This window comes from Pteropus medius, unplaced genomic scaffold (genome assembly GCF_902729225.1).
Source record: "Pteropus medius unplaced genomic scaffold, Ma_sr-lr_union100, whole genome shotgun sequence".
Taxonomy (NCBI): Eukaryota; Metazoa; Chordata; class Mammalia; order Chiroptera; family Pteropodidae; genus Pteropus; species Pteropus medius.
The window spans coordinates 2,916,822-2,931,741 of record NW_024354503.1 but is presented as its reverse complement, the minus strand read 5'-3'; the positions used below and the strand labels follow the sequence as shown (position 1 = coordinate 2,931,741).

Genomic DNA, 14,920 nt, shown 5'->3' with positions numbered 1-14,920 from the left:
TTAAACCTCAGGATTCCAAAAAGCAGCTGGAGAAAGCATGGAAGGACTACGAAGCCAAAATGTAAGTGGCTGCGACCGGGAAGATTTGTTCAGGAGAGTGATGTTGCTGTTGTGGCAGGAGGCTGGATTTGGGAAGAACCTAAACGCTGTCAGGACATGTTGCCCAAAAGTGCAGGATGTGTCGCTCCCTAGAGGCATTTAGTGGGGGTAGTTTATGCCCAGGCCTGATGGGAGTCTCAGGCCTGGGCCATGAGACCACCAAAGGGGAACTATTGTGAATGGACCTCAAGATGTTGCTCAGAGATCCATCTGCTCGGTGATGCCAGACGTGGCAGAGACGAAAAGGAGCTACCGTTTACCGAACATCTTCATCGGCTGGTGGTTTAATTCTCACAATCACCCAGCCCTGTGAGAGAGGTATTAGTATCCCAATTAACAGAGGAGAAATTGGAGGCTCAGAAGGTTTAAGTCACTTCCCCAAAGCCACAGAGTTAAGCAGAAACAGAACTGGGGTTCGTGCTCCTTGATCCTCCTTCTGCAAAATCAGTGGTACCTATAAACATTTAGTTGGACATAGAGGAAAAAAGATATCATACCCAGGCCTCTCGTGTGCACCACCAATGACATGATGGGAAAAGAAGGAGCTTTGGGTGTCCAGTGACCAGGTCCCAGCCCAGCCCTGCGGCAGGGCCTAGCCAGGCCCACTGTACGTCAGAGCACTGTTGGCTCTGTAAAATTTTTTCTCTTGAATTTTGCAAAAGCAATGCATGTTCATTATGAATAACCTAGAAAATATGAAGTAAAAGAAAAAATAATCATCCTTAGGAGAGGATTAGGGTCATGTGGTGAGTAGCTAGTACTTCTTCATTGTTTGAATTTTTTTGTACATGGCGTGGGTAGCATAGTAATTCTATTACTTCAAAAGTGGGGTGGGGAACTACCAAAAACTAGGAGGGAAATCCTTAATTTCCAAGCCTAAAATATTAACATCTTTCTAGCCATTTTTCTATATGTAAAGAAATATTTTTACAAAACTGAAATCGTAATAATCATACTGTTTTGTAATATTTTTTACTTAAAAATTCATCGTGCCATCTTTCTACATCATTACATATTCTTATACAATGTCACTTAACTGCGTTCACAGTGCGCCAACATCTGCGTAATTCACCATGTATTTCATCCGCCCCTATCGTTGAGGAAGCATCCTTGGAACTACATCTTTGCTCCTACCCATAATTATTTCTGTAGGGTCAATTCCAAGAGGTAGATCCTGGAGCTTTATTGTTACTCCAGCTCCCAGGGCCATGGGGACTTCCCTGAGTCTGAAGGAAGGCCACAACTTCTCCCCCCACCACCGCCTCCATCTACGCCCCAGCTGTGGGTGTAAATCCCGTGCTGACAGTGTGGGAGCTGAGCTGGACATGGCCATCTGCTCTCATCAGAGGCCTAGGGAGGGGCATGAGGACACGCAGGCTATCTTTCTCTTTAGGATTTGATGTGGATCACATGGACTTCATCTTCCCGAGTTACCTTGACTTAGCCTTGCAGGGTATCGTCTACCAAATAGAAAGAATAAACCCATACCTAGCTGACTTTCCCCAGCAGCTCTGCTTTTATCAGGTTTATATGTTGAGCTTGCCTGTAAGGTTTCATTTAAAGAAAAGATACTGTGGAATTGATGGGGAAAGAGGGTTGGCTGGGGTTATTCAGTGAGTTTTCAGCAGGACCTGGACTAGAACCCAAAGCTTCTGAATCTAGTGATCTTCCTGCCATGCAACATGGTCTCCTGGCTCCTGCCATACATGTTATAGTTTGAGCAACATTTCCTGGCACTGTGTATTTCTTTTTATGAGGGCTCCGGATACAACTAGATCTTGATGAGCCATGAATTGATAAGTAATTCCACCTCGTTCTAAACAAATTAGTCTGGGCAGCAGCTGGAAGAGCCCAGGGCCCTGATAGCATCTGTCTGATACCACCAGGAGTCTCATCCCTGGGTTGTTCATAGAGGAGGAGGGTTCTCCTCTCTACCTGGGGCTGCAGAGAAAGACATCTCAGGCCCTTGTTCCATGTGCAGGTCTGTTTCGTCATTGAAAGATGAGGCCAGTAATACTTTGCAGAATTGACATGGGGACGAAATAAGTGCAGTGCATATACAGTGCCTGGCACTGCAGTTCAACAAGTATTTACTGGCCATTTTCCTGAGCCAGAACTGGGACCAGAATTGCTGAGAGGCTGGAGCCCAGAACTCTGCTCCTAGCATTTCCCCAGGCCGGCTTGGGATCTTGGGCAATCACTTCCCTTGTCTGGGTCTCAGCTTCATCCCTGACCATGGTCTATCAGAAAAGAAACTGTGACTGTCACCAGCTGGAAGAACCAGGCAGGGAAGGAGAGATGGAACAAACGTGAGCAGTGTTAGCTACCAGTGCTGTCCTCAGGTCTCTAGCAGCAGACAGACCTGGGTTCAAATCCTGCTCTACCGCTTCACAGACTTGGACAAGTGACTTATCATCTTGGCCTCAGGCTTCTCATCTGGAAAATGGAGTAATGATTCCTGCTTCACAGGGTTATTGCTTTAGTGTGTGAAGGGTCTAGCAGAGGGCCTAGCACAAAATTAGTGCTGAAAAATAATAATTAGTAATAATAGCAGCTAATATTTATACTTACTTAAGAGCTTGCTTTGTTCCAGGCACTGCGATCAGCCCTTTACATCTGTTATCAGATTGATTCCCCTAGACAGGGAGACGTGCTGTTATTATCCTCAATTTATAGATAAGTAGTGAGGGGAAAAACAACCACCCCAATCTCTGCCTAAGTGAATCTCACTGGTTTGTAAACAAGAAGAGAGGTAGGTCAGTAAATAATGAAAACACAAAGTGATAGTGCCATAACGATAGCAATGATGTCGCAGAGGTGGCAGACAAGGCAGGTAGTTTTGTTTGGGTGGAGAGAAGGGTGGTCAGAACAGACATCACAGGAGAGGTAGTTCAAGGCCAGGTTGGCGAGTGCACGATTGGTTTTGACTCCTTTCCTCTCTCATCTCCTTCCTCCCTGACCTCCTCACTCCCCTGGGAGGACGTGTTCCCCACATCCTGAATACCATTCTTGCCGTCATCCCCTTCTCCAGTTATCTCGGTCTTCTTAGTAACTAGCATTTGAGCACTTTTCATTTACTACTTCATTTCACTCCCTCTGCTGCCACTCCATTCAAAGGAAATAAAAATATTCCTAACATTTGAAATGTTTATAAACATTGGGAATTCTTTGAGGACAGGGAGAGAATGAGAGTTGCTATAGTCTCTGTGTGTGTGTGTGTGTGTGTGATAGAATAAAAAGCACTCTCCAGCTATTAGTTTGAGTTGTGTCAGGTCATCTTAGGTGATTGTGTCAGACTTTGCAGAGTAAATCTCTCTAAATTACCAGAGCTAATGCTGAGGGACAGAGTTATGGTAATTCGCAAAGCCATATATCGTACTTTACAGCTTATCTTCATCCTGAGCTAACCAGCTCCTATCCTTTAATCGCCACTAGGTCCTGTATTAAATATATTAAATAAATAAATTAGAAAGTACTCTATGTTTAAAAAAATTATCTAAAGGAATTACCAGTAGTTATTAATAAAATCATCAGTATCATTAGCATCACAAATAATCCTGCCATTTATTGAGGGCTTAGCATATGCCAGGGACTGCACTAAATGCAGTTATATTATCTGAGAAGTAGGCAGTATTAGTCTCTTTTTTTGAAATGGAGAAACTGAAGCTTAGAAAGATTTATAAAGGTTTAATAAGCGAGGTGTATTTCAAATCCAGAATCCACATTTCTAGCCTCTGTGCTATATTGTGGCTTCCTTTCTGTCTATTTACTCTGGTGCAGACGTCTTTCAGTGCTGGGATATGTAGATCCTCCTCATCCTCTCTATCAGCTGTATTGTATTCCTAGATGGGGACATAGCATAATTGAATTAACCACTTCCTGTTGATAGACATTACTCATTTTTCATTTTTCACTATTGAAAAATATAGTAACAGTGTGTACTTGAGAGAGTCCCTTGCCACCTCCCAGCCACTCTGCCCACTCTGTCTTATGCCCTCCTTAGCAAGCTCCCAGGCTCATTGTTGCCAGCACATTGCAGGCCCAGCCATTGCCTGTCTCTCTACTGCTCATCCGCAGACCCTGGAAGAAGCATCTGCCCTGATCCCCTGGCCCAGTTCACAGAGCCAGTCCCCACCCCAATTCCACTATCCTGCCACAAACTCCCACTTGGAATGAAAAATAACCACTTATGAGAAAAAAAAAAATTTTTTTTAAACCTGCAGAACCACTGCAGCGGTAGTTCTCACCCAAGGGTGATTTTGCACCCCAACCCTCACCCGCAGGAGACATTTCTGGTCATCACAACTGGGGAGCTTGGTATCTAGAAGCTCAGGTAGAAGTCAGGGTGCTAAACATCCTACATGCACAGGCCACCCCAAGCACTTCCCCTCACTCGCCGCCCGCAACAGAGAATTATCTGGTCAAAATGTCTGTAGTTCCAAGGTTGAGAAAATGCTCCAGGGACAGGTTCTGCATATAAACACTATCCCAGAGCTCTGGCCTCAATAAGGCCTGGAACTTTAGAGCCAGAAGGGACCTGAGAATTCATTCTAGGCCATTGCTTCTTCAGGTTATAGGTGGAAAACTGAGACCTAGAGGGGCCTATAATGATAGTAACAGCTGTTATGTCTTCTGTGTGCTAAGTCTTTTGCATTTTTTATCTCATCAGAGTACAGATAAGGGTCCCCATTTTCCAGATGAGGAGACTGAGGCTCCAAGAAGGGAAATAATGCAGCTTGTAGTATAGCCCATGTCTGTCTTCTCTGCTCAGGGCTCACACCCACTTGAGAGCAGAACTGTTAAGTGAGATGTCTCCCTCCCTTTGTACAGGATTCACAGTCACATGCACCCAGCCTCAGATGTGGAAATTCTCTCCTGGCTGGGCGTGGGTGGTCTGATGAGCATGGGATCTCCAGGAAATCATTTGCACACAGTTCCACTCATCCCCAAAGAGAGAAAATGGCCAACCCTCAAGATCTGCAGGGGGAAGGCCCAGGTTACTCAGTTATAAGAATGGAAGGTGCTTTCTGTCCTCACTCACAAAGAAAAGAACAAAGGCTTTCTAAGCTTTAAATGGGAAGCTCCATGGCTCAGAAGAATGAAGGCGCTTTATAGTCTTCTACTCCGCCCCCCACACCATGGTCCTAAATCCCTCGCAGCAAAATCAGAAGTGATCACCCCAATTCCCACTTGGCCCTTATCTGAGCCTATCACCTCCCTGCATAAAAACCTTCAAATCCCTCCAGTTGCTCTTGGGATAAAGACCAAGACCCTGGACAGGGTCTGAATTAGGCCCTGCATGATCTGGCCCCTCTTTATCCCACCTGGAACCACCTCCCTCCCCATCTCTGCTCCTGATCCCAGATCCCTCCCCCCGCTCCTTCACATGCTTTGATCCTCCAAGGCACTTCTCAGACTTCATACAGATCCCAGGTCAAACGTCACTTTCTGAGCAGCCAGAAAAGGTCGAGTCCCCCATTTTACTCTCCCATCGCTCTCCTCACTGCTGTGATTTGATTCATGTCATTCTCCCCCTCGAGCCTGTGGATTCCCTGGATCTGCATTGTTCACCGTTTTACCCCACCACACAGCTGGCACACAGGAGGGCCCCCTCATTCTTGTGTGCTGGTGGCAGAGAGGAGCATGTAGGGATGGTGGGACATGAAAGGGGCTGGCAAGGGTTGTTTAGGCCTCTCTTTCCTTGGGGCCTAGAGCCAGGCTGGAGAAGGAGAGGGACCGGGCCAGGATGACAGGAGGGAGCCCAGGGGAGGTGGCCCAGGACACACAGAGAGAGCGGCGAGTCTTCCAGCTGCACATGTGTGAGGTAAGGGCTGCACCAGGGGGAGGGTGGGGTGGGATGTGTCTTCCTAGCTGCCTCTCTTGAACCCCCAGGGACCCAGTCACAGGCTCAGCTCAGGTCCTGGCCAGATAGCCCTTGGGATGTCACTGAGGTTCAGTCATCACCAAAAGGATTAGCCCGGGAGGGGGACTGCAGCCCTTTGTCCCCAGGATTCAGCTTCTGCTGACAAAGCACATCTTGCCCTGCCCTCCCCCCAGTATCTGCTCAAAGCCGGGGAGAGCCAGATGAAGCAAGGGCCTGGTTTCCTGCAGAGCCTCATCAAGTTCTTCCACGCCCAGCACAAGTAGGTTTCTCCCCAAATCCCCATCCCTTCCCCCACACTCCTCGCCCCTTAACCCTTTAGGCAACACAGAACAAGGCCGTGCCCAGGGCCTCGAGGACTTTGTATGTCTGTACCTCGTTGGTGATGCTTTTACAGCTCTTCTTCCCTGAGTACTCTCCCTGCATCAGGCACTAAGCCCTTTACTCACTTGATCTTATTCCATCCTCTGACGCCCCTGTGAGCAGGTACTGTTATTATCCCCATTGTACAGATGAGGAACTGAAGCTCAGATTTATTAAGATTATACAGCTGGGATCTGGACCCAGAGAGCCTGTTTATGACCATCAGACTATACTGCCTGGTAATCCTTGGAGCACCTTCTCCCACACTTCTTGCTTCATCTCACTTTCATTTTTCTCTTGTCCCTTGTTTGGCCTTGCATCTCAGCTTTTTCCAAGATGGCTGGAAGGCTGCCCAGAGCCTGTCCCCCTTCATTGAGAAGCTGGCAGCCTCAGTACATGCAGTAAGTCGGGCCTCACCCTTTGGCATGGGGTAAAGCCCTCTGTCCTTCTGGAAGAATCTGTCGGTGTGAAAGAGCCGGCTCCTTCCCAGAGAGTGAGGTTCCTGCCCCGCTACTCTGGGTCTGAGCTCTGGCCCTGGCACATCTGCTGGCTGATGATGGGGTCCTGTTCGGTCCCATAGCTGCATCAGGCCCAGGAAGAGGAGCTACAGAAGCTGACCCAGCTCCGGGACTCCCTCAGAGGGACGCTTCAGCTTGAAAGCAGAGAGGTCAGCCCCTGAATCATCCTAAAAGGGGTGCCTTCCCCCTAGGCCCACCGTGGAGTGGGGAAGAGAAGGAAGACCCACAGGGCCCCCTTAAGAAGTCTCCCTGAGTGAGACCCCTGCAGGGTGAGACTCTTCCCACCCTGAGGTCTCCTTTGCATGTCCGAGGAACAGGAGAATCTGAGCCGGAAGAACTCAGGTGGCGGCTACAGCATCCACCAGCACCAAGGCAACAAGCAGTTTGGGACGGAGAAGGTGGGCTTTCTGTACAAGAAAAGTGATGGGTAAGTGACTCGCGGAACTTAAGTAATTTGCCCAAAGTCACACAGCCAATAAATGACAGGGTTGGGGTTGTTGCCTAAAGGAACTGTTCTTATCATTTGTGTAGACCCTGAGGGTTTCAGGACCCTCCGCTCTGGCAATGCAAAATCATCGCAATCCTTGGCACATGAACTTCTAAAAGCCACTGGTTGTTCTTAACTTGAAGAATAGCAGCAGCTAACACTTTTTGAGCACTTATTATGCCCTGGACAGTCTCTACGCCCTCACTCTTAATCTCTACAATATATTGACTATGCCTGGAAATGAAAGTTGCCTGTGCCTTGCTCCCAGGCATGAAAAAAAAAAAAATCAATCTATGAAGTGCAAAGGCCCTTATGGGATGTGTTCATGTTTCTCCTTTCTAATCAGTTTTTACTAGAGAAGAATAACTGTTAAACCAATTAATATTTACCTCTTACAGGAGAAGTGTTAGGTAGCTTTGCAGCATAGATTTGCTCATTGTATTTGGGCGGGGGTGGGGGTCTCAATATTTATCTTGCTTTGTCTTTAACCATAATTGATCTGTTGCGATCGAAAGCCAGTTCCACCTCTTAGACTAGGGGCTCCCTCAGTTAGTGGGCTGTGTCTCCTCCATCAGACAAGAAGCTCTCAGGGGGTCAAGGTCACATGGTCTCCTTTAGAAGAAGGATTCCCAGAGAGTGGGGCTGTTTCTCCCATCAGACTGGGAGCTTCTTAAGGGTAGAGCTGTGTCACCTACTTCAGAAGGAAGCCCCAGAAATTGAGGGGTGTAGGGGCTGGGGACTTGGTCCAGGACTCTTGTTTTCTGATACAGGGGAATTAGGTGTGAGCTTTCGGTCACTGTCTCTCTATCCCTCTGGGCCCTAGAATTCGAAGAGTCTGGCAGAAAAGGAAGTGTGGAGTCAAGTATGGCTGCCTGACCATCTCACACAGCATGGTGAGGCCTGGAGGGGTAGGGTCCCAGAACAAGATGGGTTCTCTCTCCTCCTGGTGTTCTGATCAGACAAGCGTCAAGCCCTCCCTCTAAGACTGGCCCCCAAACCTGGATCCAGGTTGCTAGAGACGCCCTGTGAAGGGAACAATAGGACCCAAAGCCCCCAACCTAGTCTGGGCCCACGTTCCACATCTTTGAGGTGCTGGGAATGGGGAGACATAAACTGAAACAGGATTATTGTGCCCATTAACAGATTAGGAAGCAGAGGCCTAAGAGTTTGGGAGGTCCAGAGGGTAACATGTATATCCTCCACCCCAACTTCGCACAGATAAACCGGCCCCCAGTGAAGCTGACCCTGCTGACGTGCCAAGTGAGGCCAAACCCCGAGGAGAAAAAATGCTTTGACCTGGTGACCCGTGAGTAGTACCTGCCTCTCCCCAACAACTACCCAGAGCTTCTCGAAGAGACTTGTCAGCTCCAAGGAGGCTGCAATTCAGGCCCTGTGTCCAATTTCACAGATATTTATCAAACAGCTGCTACTGTAGGCAGAAAACTCCTTAGGCCCTGGATGGTCCTGTAAAGCATATTTGAATGGATTGAGCTAATTTGGCTTTTGCAGTTGTTGTTTAAAATGTCCACTTTTCATCCTTTAAAGCCTTTGGTGCCAGGCTTTCCTGGGGGCAGGCTCGGGCTGAGAAGGACCTAGGTCTCATCCTAAGGGAGCCCTTGCTGCAGGGGGAGTTTCCAGAAGAGAAGTGCAGATATAGCACCATCAAAGATTACAGAGAGGAAGGCCTGCCCTGCTGTGGGAACTCAGGAAAGGCTGCTTGGAGGAGAGAGCATTTGATGTTAGCTTTGAAGGACACAGGAGGCAGTTTGGGGAGGGCATTTCAGAAGACAAGATTGGCATGAGGAAGGGCATGGAAGCAAGAGAATGGGTTTGGCCATTTCAGCCAGAGTGCGAGTTTCATATAAAAGTAGTGGAGAATGAGGTCTGGGAATGCCTCTTGGAGCTTATTTTCCGGCAGTAGGGAGCCAAGGGAGGGTCTTGGAGCAAGAACCTTCGGCACAACAATCTGGCAGCTGGTACAGGCTTGGGGAAGGGGGAGAGCTGGGAACAGGGAGACCAGACAGGAGGCTGTGGGGCCAGATGAGGTGGTGACAATAGGTTCAGAGAAGACCCTGTCTCTGATCTGAGTAGGCCCTGTGCCCTGGAACTCTGGCTTCATATTGCCTTGCTGGGATCTTAGTAGGCGACTTCTGAGAAACTGCCCCCTCTACTGGCCACTGTCATTACCTGCCCTGGCCCCACAGGAAAGAAAGCTCCTTCTGGACCCAGCAGTTTGGGTGAGGGATCCCCTGGCCCAGGGAAGGCTGGCAGGACTTCTGTGGGCCAGACATCGCCTCCTCTCCCCACAGACAACAGAACATACCACTTCCAGGCGGAAGATGAACATGAGTGTGAGGCGTGAGTGTCCCCCTACAACCAGCCTGGGCGGTGGGAGCAGAGCCCAATGGACAGGACCCCATGGGCGCGGGTATCATCCCCACCCCACCCCGTACACTCCGCAGGTGGGTGTCAGTGCTGCAGAACAGCAAGGACGAAGCCTTGAGCAGCGCCTTCCTCGGGGAGCCCAGTGGCAGCCCAGTGCCCTGGGGGTGCACCGGGCTGGACGGGGAGCCTCAGGATGTCACCAAGCTGCTCATCTCCGAGGTGAAGAGCAGGCCCGGGAACCGCCAGTGCTGCGACTGCGGGGCTGCAGGTCCGAGACTGTGGGGCAGGGTAAGGAGGGAGGTGGAAGTGGAGGGGGGAGGGGCCCGCACCCCAGGCATGAGCGGCTCTCCTCTGCAGACCCCACGTGGCTCAGCACCAACCTGGGCGTGCTCACCTGCATCCAGTGCTCTGGCGTCCACCGCGAGCTGGGCGTGCGCTTCTCGCGCATTCAGTCCCTCACCTTGGACCTGCTGGGCCCCTCCGAGTTATTGGTGAGGATGGGGCGAGGCCAGAGAGGATTTGGGGCGTGGTTTGATCCGGAGGCCGGGCTTGAGTAGACTACCTCAGCCAGAGCTTGTGGGGTCGAGTGGGCAAGGCCGAGGTGGGGCGGGATCCAGACAAGCCAGAAAAGGGGACAGCCGGGGCGGGGCCTCTGGGGACTCAGTTCTCCAGGGGACACTGTCCTAACCACCCATCTTTACTTTCCCGCAACCCCAGCTGGCCTTGAATATCGGAAACGCGCGCTTCAATGAGGTCATGGAGGCCCAGCTGCCCTCACACGGAGGCCCTAAACCCTCAGCTGAGAGTGACATGTAAGGGGATTCTCAGATGGAGGGTGTCCTGGCCGGGGGATTCTGCTTCCCCAGCTCCCAAGGGCTCAGAAGGATCCTGGACCAGAATTGTGGGGAGAAGGGAGCCTCAGATCTGGAAGAGTCCAGGACAGGTTCTGGGGAAAGGAGATCTGTATCTCCTGTGGGATGCTTCCAGGGGCCTGCTGGGTGGAAATGGTTTTTGCTGCGATCCTGCGGTTGTTTTTGGCAGGAGCGGCCGCAGGGACTATATCGTGGCCAAGTATGTGGAACACAGGTTTGCCCGGCGGTCCACTCTGGAGCCTCAGAGACTCTGGACAGCCATTTGCAACCGAGACCTCCTGTCGGTTCTGGAGGCATTTGCTAATGGGCAGGACTTCAGACAGCCGCTGTCAGGGCCGGATGGGCAGGTGAGAACCCCTTCCAAGGGCCACTTATAACCTCTGCCCACCTCTGACATCTGCCCACCCATCAGAGGAGTAAATGGAAGAGAGCGCAAGTAAGGTCAAGCAGACTTGAGCCAGAATCCTGGCTGTTTTTTCCTAGCCGTGTGATTCAGAGCAGATTATTTAACTCGTTCGTCTCATTTTTTCATCGGTAGAACAGGTTAATGATAGCACCCAGAGCAGTGAAGTGAGAATTAAGTCATGCATGTAAAGGGCTTGGTACATAATATGTCTGCAGTGAGTCGTTAGTATATTTATTTTCCTTGACTAGCCTTGGAAATGGGTTAGAGTGGGTCAGGTTAGAGCAGGGAAGGCCATGGTATGGTTTTTTCAGTAACGAACACTATGTGAACTTGTAGAGTGGGGGGCAAGGATATCAGGGACATTCGAAAGATTACTTCAACAGGAGTTGCTGACTGGACATCAAAAATTGGATGTCACATCTTTGAGCTGTCTGAGGTCTTTGTGGGGCTATCCAGTGGGCAGTGAGAGTGCAGTATGTAGACGAGGTAAGACTTCGGAACAGCCCGCATGAGTGATAGGTTAGCTGAGATTGTGGGCGGCAGTGAGAGCGGAGCCAGGGCCAAGAACTAAGTTTGAGGAACATCTTCTATTGGGGGCAAGAGGAGCCAGAACCATCGAAGTAAGAAGAAGGAATGGTCTTTCACCCTCCTCCCAAACATGAGGCTCCATCTATTCACATCTCTCAGGGGTTCTGGCATCTTCACATCTGGAGGTTTTAGGGGACAATAAGCATTCAAGAGGGTAATATTGGGTTGGGGGTCAGGTGAACTGGGGAAAACTCAGGTGTGGATATGTACTCAGGCACCGGGAGAGCTCGCCTTGCACTTGGCCATCAGAGTCGCCAACCAAGCCTCCCTGCCCCTGGTGGATTTCATCATCCAGAATGGGTGAGAACCTCCCTGCCTGTCTGTCCGTGTCCTCTCCTCTTCCTCTTTTCCCCACTGACATTGACCCCCTTACCTGTCTGTTCCCCTCCTTCCTCCCTGACTACCCCCCCACCCCCTGCCCAGCGGTCACCTGGATGCCAAGGCTGCTGATGGGAACAGCGCTGTGCACTACGCTGCTCTCCACAACCAACCCGACTGCCTCAAGCTGCTGCTGAAAGGGAGAGTTTCAGTTGGCACAGGTGCGGCTCGAACCAGCTCCTCTGTAAACTCCCACTCCTGACTACCCCTCCTGTGGGACTTCCTGCCTTTTTCCCAGCCAGAGAGCATTGGTCAAAAGCAGAGACTTTGCAGACAGATGTGGGTCCTAATCCTTGCTTGCTTCTTGCTTCTGTCTATTCAGCTCTTGAACCTTAGCTTTTTCATCTGTAAAATGGGAATAGTACTACTGAACTAGTAGGCCTGCTAAGAAGGTAAAATAAAATATTGTTTCTGAAAGTACCTAACCAAATAAATATTAGCCGAACCTGAATAATAGTAATTATAATAGCCACCATTTACTGTTTAACGTGTGCCTGGTAATGTGCTAAGTGTTCTACATATAATAACTTATTTAATTTTCACAACAACCTGATCAGGTAGTTATAAGTATAATACACATTTTATAGATGGGAAAATTAAGGCCCAGAGAGGTTAAGGATCTTGCCCAAGATCACACAGCCAGGAAGTAGAAGAGCCAGGATTCAAACCCAGACAACCTGATTCCAGAGGCCCTTCTTAACCTCTAAGCTATAATGCTGCTTTAACCCTGACTGTGTCCCCCGACTTTACCCCTCACAGTGAATGAGGCAGGAGAAACAGCTCTGGACATAGCCAGGAAGAAGCAACACAAGGAGTGTGAGGAACTGGTGAGCAGAACTGGTGAGGTCTAGGGGAGGAAGGGGAGCCCCAGACCCTTCCTCTCCACTGAGCCCTGACCCTCTAAACTGCCAAGGCTTTGTTTTTGGCAGCTAGAGCAGGCCCAGGCTGGGGCCCTGGCCTTCCCTCTACATGTGGACTACTCTTGGGGAATTTCCACAGAGCCTGGCTCTGACAGTGAAGAGGATGAGGACGAGAAGGTGGGTCCCAGCCCCTGCCTCTCGGGCCTCTAGACAGCAGAAGAAAAGAGCCAGATTGGACCTGGTGTGGGGAGGGGCAGGGTTGAACTAGAGGAACCAGCTGTCCTCACTCCCACACTTCTGCCCCAGCAGCGCTGCCCTCTGAAGCCCCCAGCCCAGGTCCGCTGGGCCAGTGGGAGGATGGACATCAGCAATAAGACCTATGAGGCTGTTACCAGCCTGGAACCAGCTGCTTCTCAGACCCAGAGTGAGGATTGCCCCCCACCCTTGCCGGTCAAAAACCCTTCTCGGACCATGGTCCAAGAGCGTGCAGGACATACCAGGGGAGGTATGGTTGGCTGCCCCCAAAAAATAGTCATCATGCCATTCATTGAAGGCCTACTGTGTGCTAGGGCACTGAGCTCAGAGTACATACATTAGTCCATATTATCTTTACAGTCACCTGTCAGGTAGGGATTATTATCTATCTCCCCCTTAATGGGTACAGGAACAGAGAAGTTAAGTAACTTGCCCAAGACCCCACAGCTAATGAGTCCCTGATGTAGGATTCAAACCCAGGTCTGTCTTATTCCAAATCTGTCAATGCTTCACTTAAATAAAAAGAGAGAGAAGCATTTATTGAGCATCCACTATGTCTTGAGGCCTTTGGGGGCTACTGAGACACAGTCAAGTGAGGGAGATAAAAACTGGAATGTAATCCCTTGTACTATAAGGCACAATGTGATATGGAATGTAAATCCCAGAAGGACAGGGACTCTGAGTTTTGTTGACTACTCTTTCTCCAGCACCTAGCACAGTGGCCGTTCTCATGAACATTCATTTGTTGAATGAGTGAACAAGCTTGTTCTGGGAGGGAACATGGCCTGTTGGGACTAGAGGGTGGTTTAGGAAGGCTTCCTGGTAGAGATGGCATTTGAGCTGAGCCTGAAGGATGAACAGAAGAGTCCAAACTGAGGAGGTGTGAGCAGAAGCAAAACAGTGTATCACTGTGGCCCTGGCTGTCGTGAATGAATGTCGTGGATGAAAGAGGCTGCAGTATGATGGGGAATAGTTGAAAGAAAGGGCTAGAGAGGTAGGTGGGGAGTGGGGAATGGGGAGAGAGCTGTGATAGATCCTAGAGCCCAAAGACAACTTTGAAATTGAGCAGAATGAGTGACAAAAACAGCCTTTATCACTTCTGATTCCAGATCGTTCTGAAGTCCCCGGCCTGAGCTCCGAGCCTCCCGAGGTCCCTGAGAACCTGGGCAGTCCAGCCTCCTCCTCCAGCCTCACAAGCCCTGTGGAACTTGCGGGTGCCAACCAGTCCCCTCACAGCTCTGAAGAGGGCCTCTGGGAGCCCCCGGGCACCTCTCGACCCAGCCTGACATCTGGAACCACCCCTACAGAGACGTATCTCCCCGTCAGGTTCAGGTTGGTTAGAGCCCAGCTATACAACCTGGGCAAGTCTCCTGACCTCTCTGAGCATCCACGTATTTCCCTTCCTCTAAGTGGTTCCTGCCTGAAGACTCAGTTACCTTCCAGCCCAAAAGCCCATGGACTAACGCTGAAATGCTAGACCTTCAGTGGAGGGCAATTGGACCCCTTTCTCCTTACACACCTGCTCCTGAGTCTGGCCTTGAGAGCTGGGGAGGAGTCTAGGACCCAGAGTGCTGAAGCTGGAGGAGAGAAGGCTTAGTCCTACATGTGCGGCTTGTTCTAGAGTGGGTGGGGTCTTCACTCCATCCCTACCTCTAACCCAGGATCCAGTCCTCTCTTCCTTGCAAACCCTTTCATTTTGGAGTTTGGGGAATAGTCATGGGAGAACCTTCAGTGCTCTCTGGAAGTCAGTTCCAGGCCCCTGGAGCCTGCGATAGACCAGCCTGGGGGCCCTGGAGACTCTATCCACCCGTCCTAAGCCCCCAGCCTT

At 50.2% G+C, this 14,920-nt stretch overlaps 1 protein-coding gene across 11 annotated transcripts in view; it reads left to right on the top strand.

Moving 5' to 3' along the window:
• ASAP3 (ArfGAP with SH3 domain, ankyrin repeat and PH domain 3) overlaps positions 1 to 14,920 on the top strand; it is a 42,186-nt gene that overhangs the window by 23,877 nt on the left and 3,389 nt on the right. For 3 of the 11 annotated variants that reach the window (XM_039854956.1, XM_039854953.1, XM_039854961.1), the window contains exons 5-23: positions 12 to 61; positions 5,812 to 5,923; positions 6,157 to 6,242; positions 6,669 to 6,744; positions 6,924 to 7,010; positions 7,179 to 7,288; positions 8,172 to 8,241; positions 8,492 to 8,654; positions 9,658 to 9,706; positions 9,811 to 10,001; positions 10,091 to 10,224; positions 10,451 to 10,545; positions 10,775 to 10,952; positions 11,814 to 11,899; positions 12,023 to 12,138; positions 12,737 to 12,804; positions 12,907 to 13,014; positions 13,144 to 13,342; positions 14,202 to 14,424. In XM_039854956.1, the coding sequence (XP_039710890.1) occupies positions 12 to 61; positions 5,812 to 5,923; positions 6,157 to 6,242; positions 6,669 to 6,744; positions 6,924 to 7,010; positions 7,179 to 7,288; positions 8,172 to 8,241; positions 8,492 to 8,654; positions 9,658 to 9,706; positions 9,811 to 10,001; positions 10,091 to 10,224; positions 10,451 to 10,545; positions 10,775 to 10,952; positions 11,814 to 11,899; positions 12,023 to 12,138; positions 12,737 to 12,804; positions 12,907 to 13,014; positions 13,144 to 13,342; positions 14,202 to 14,424 (2,201 nt within the window). Of the gene's footprint in view, positions 1 to 11; positions 62 to 5,811; positions 5,924 to 6,156; positions 6,243 to 6,668; positions 6,745 to 6,923; positions 7,011 to 7,178; positions 7,289 to 8,171; positions 8,242 to 8,491; positions 8,655 to 9,657; positions 9,707 to 9,810; positions 10,002 to 10,090; positions 10,225 to 10,450; positions 10,546 to 10,774; positions 10,953 to 11,813; positions 11,900 to 12,022; positions 12,139 to 12,736; positions 12,818 to 12,906; positions 13,015 to 13,143; positions 13,343 to 14,201; positions 14,425 to 14,920 lie in introns of those variants that run through there. The other 8 variants (XR_005651138.1, XM_039854959.1, XM_039854960.1 and 5 more) reach the window with 8 other exon arrangements.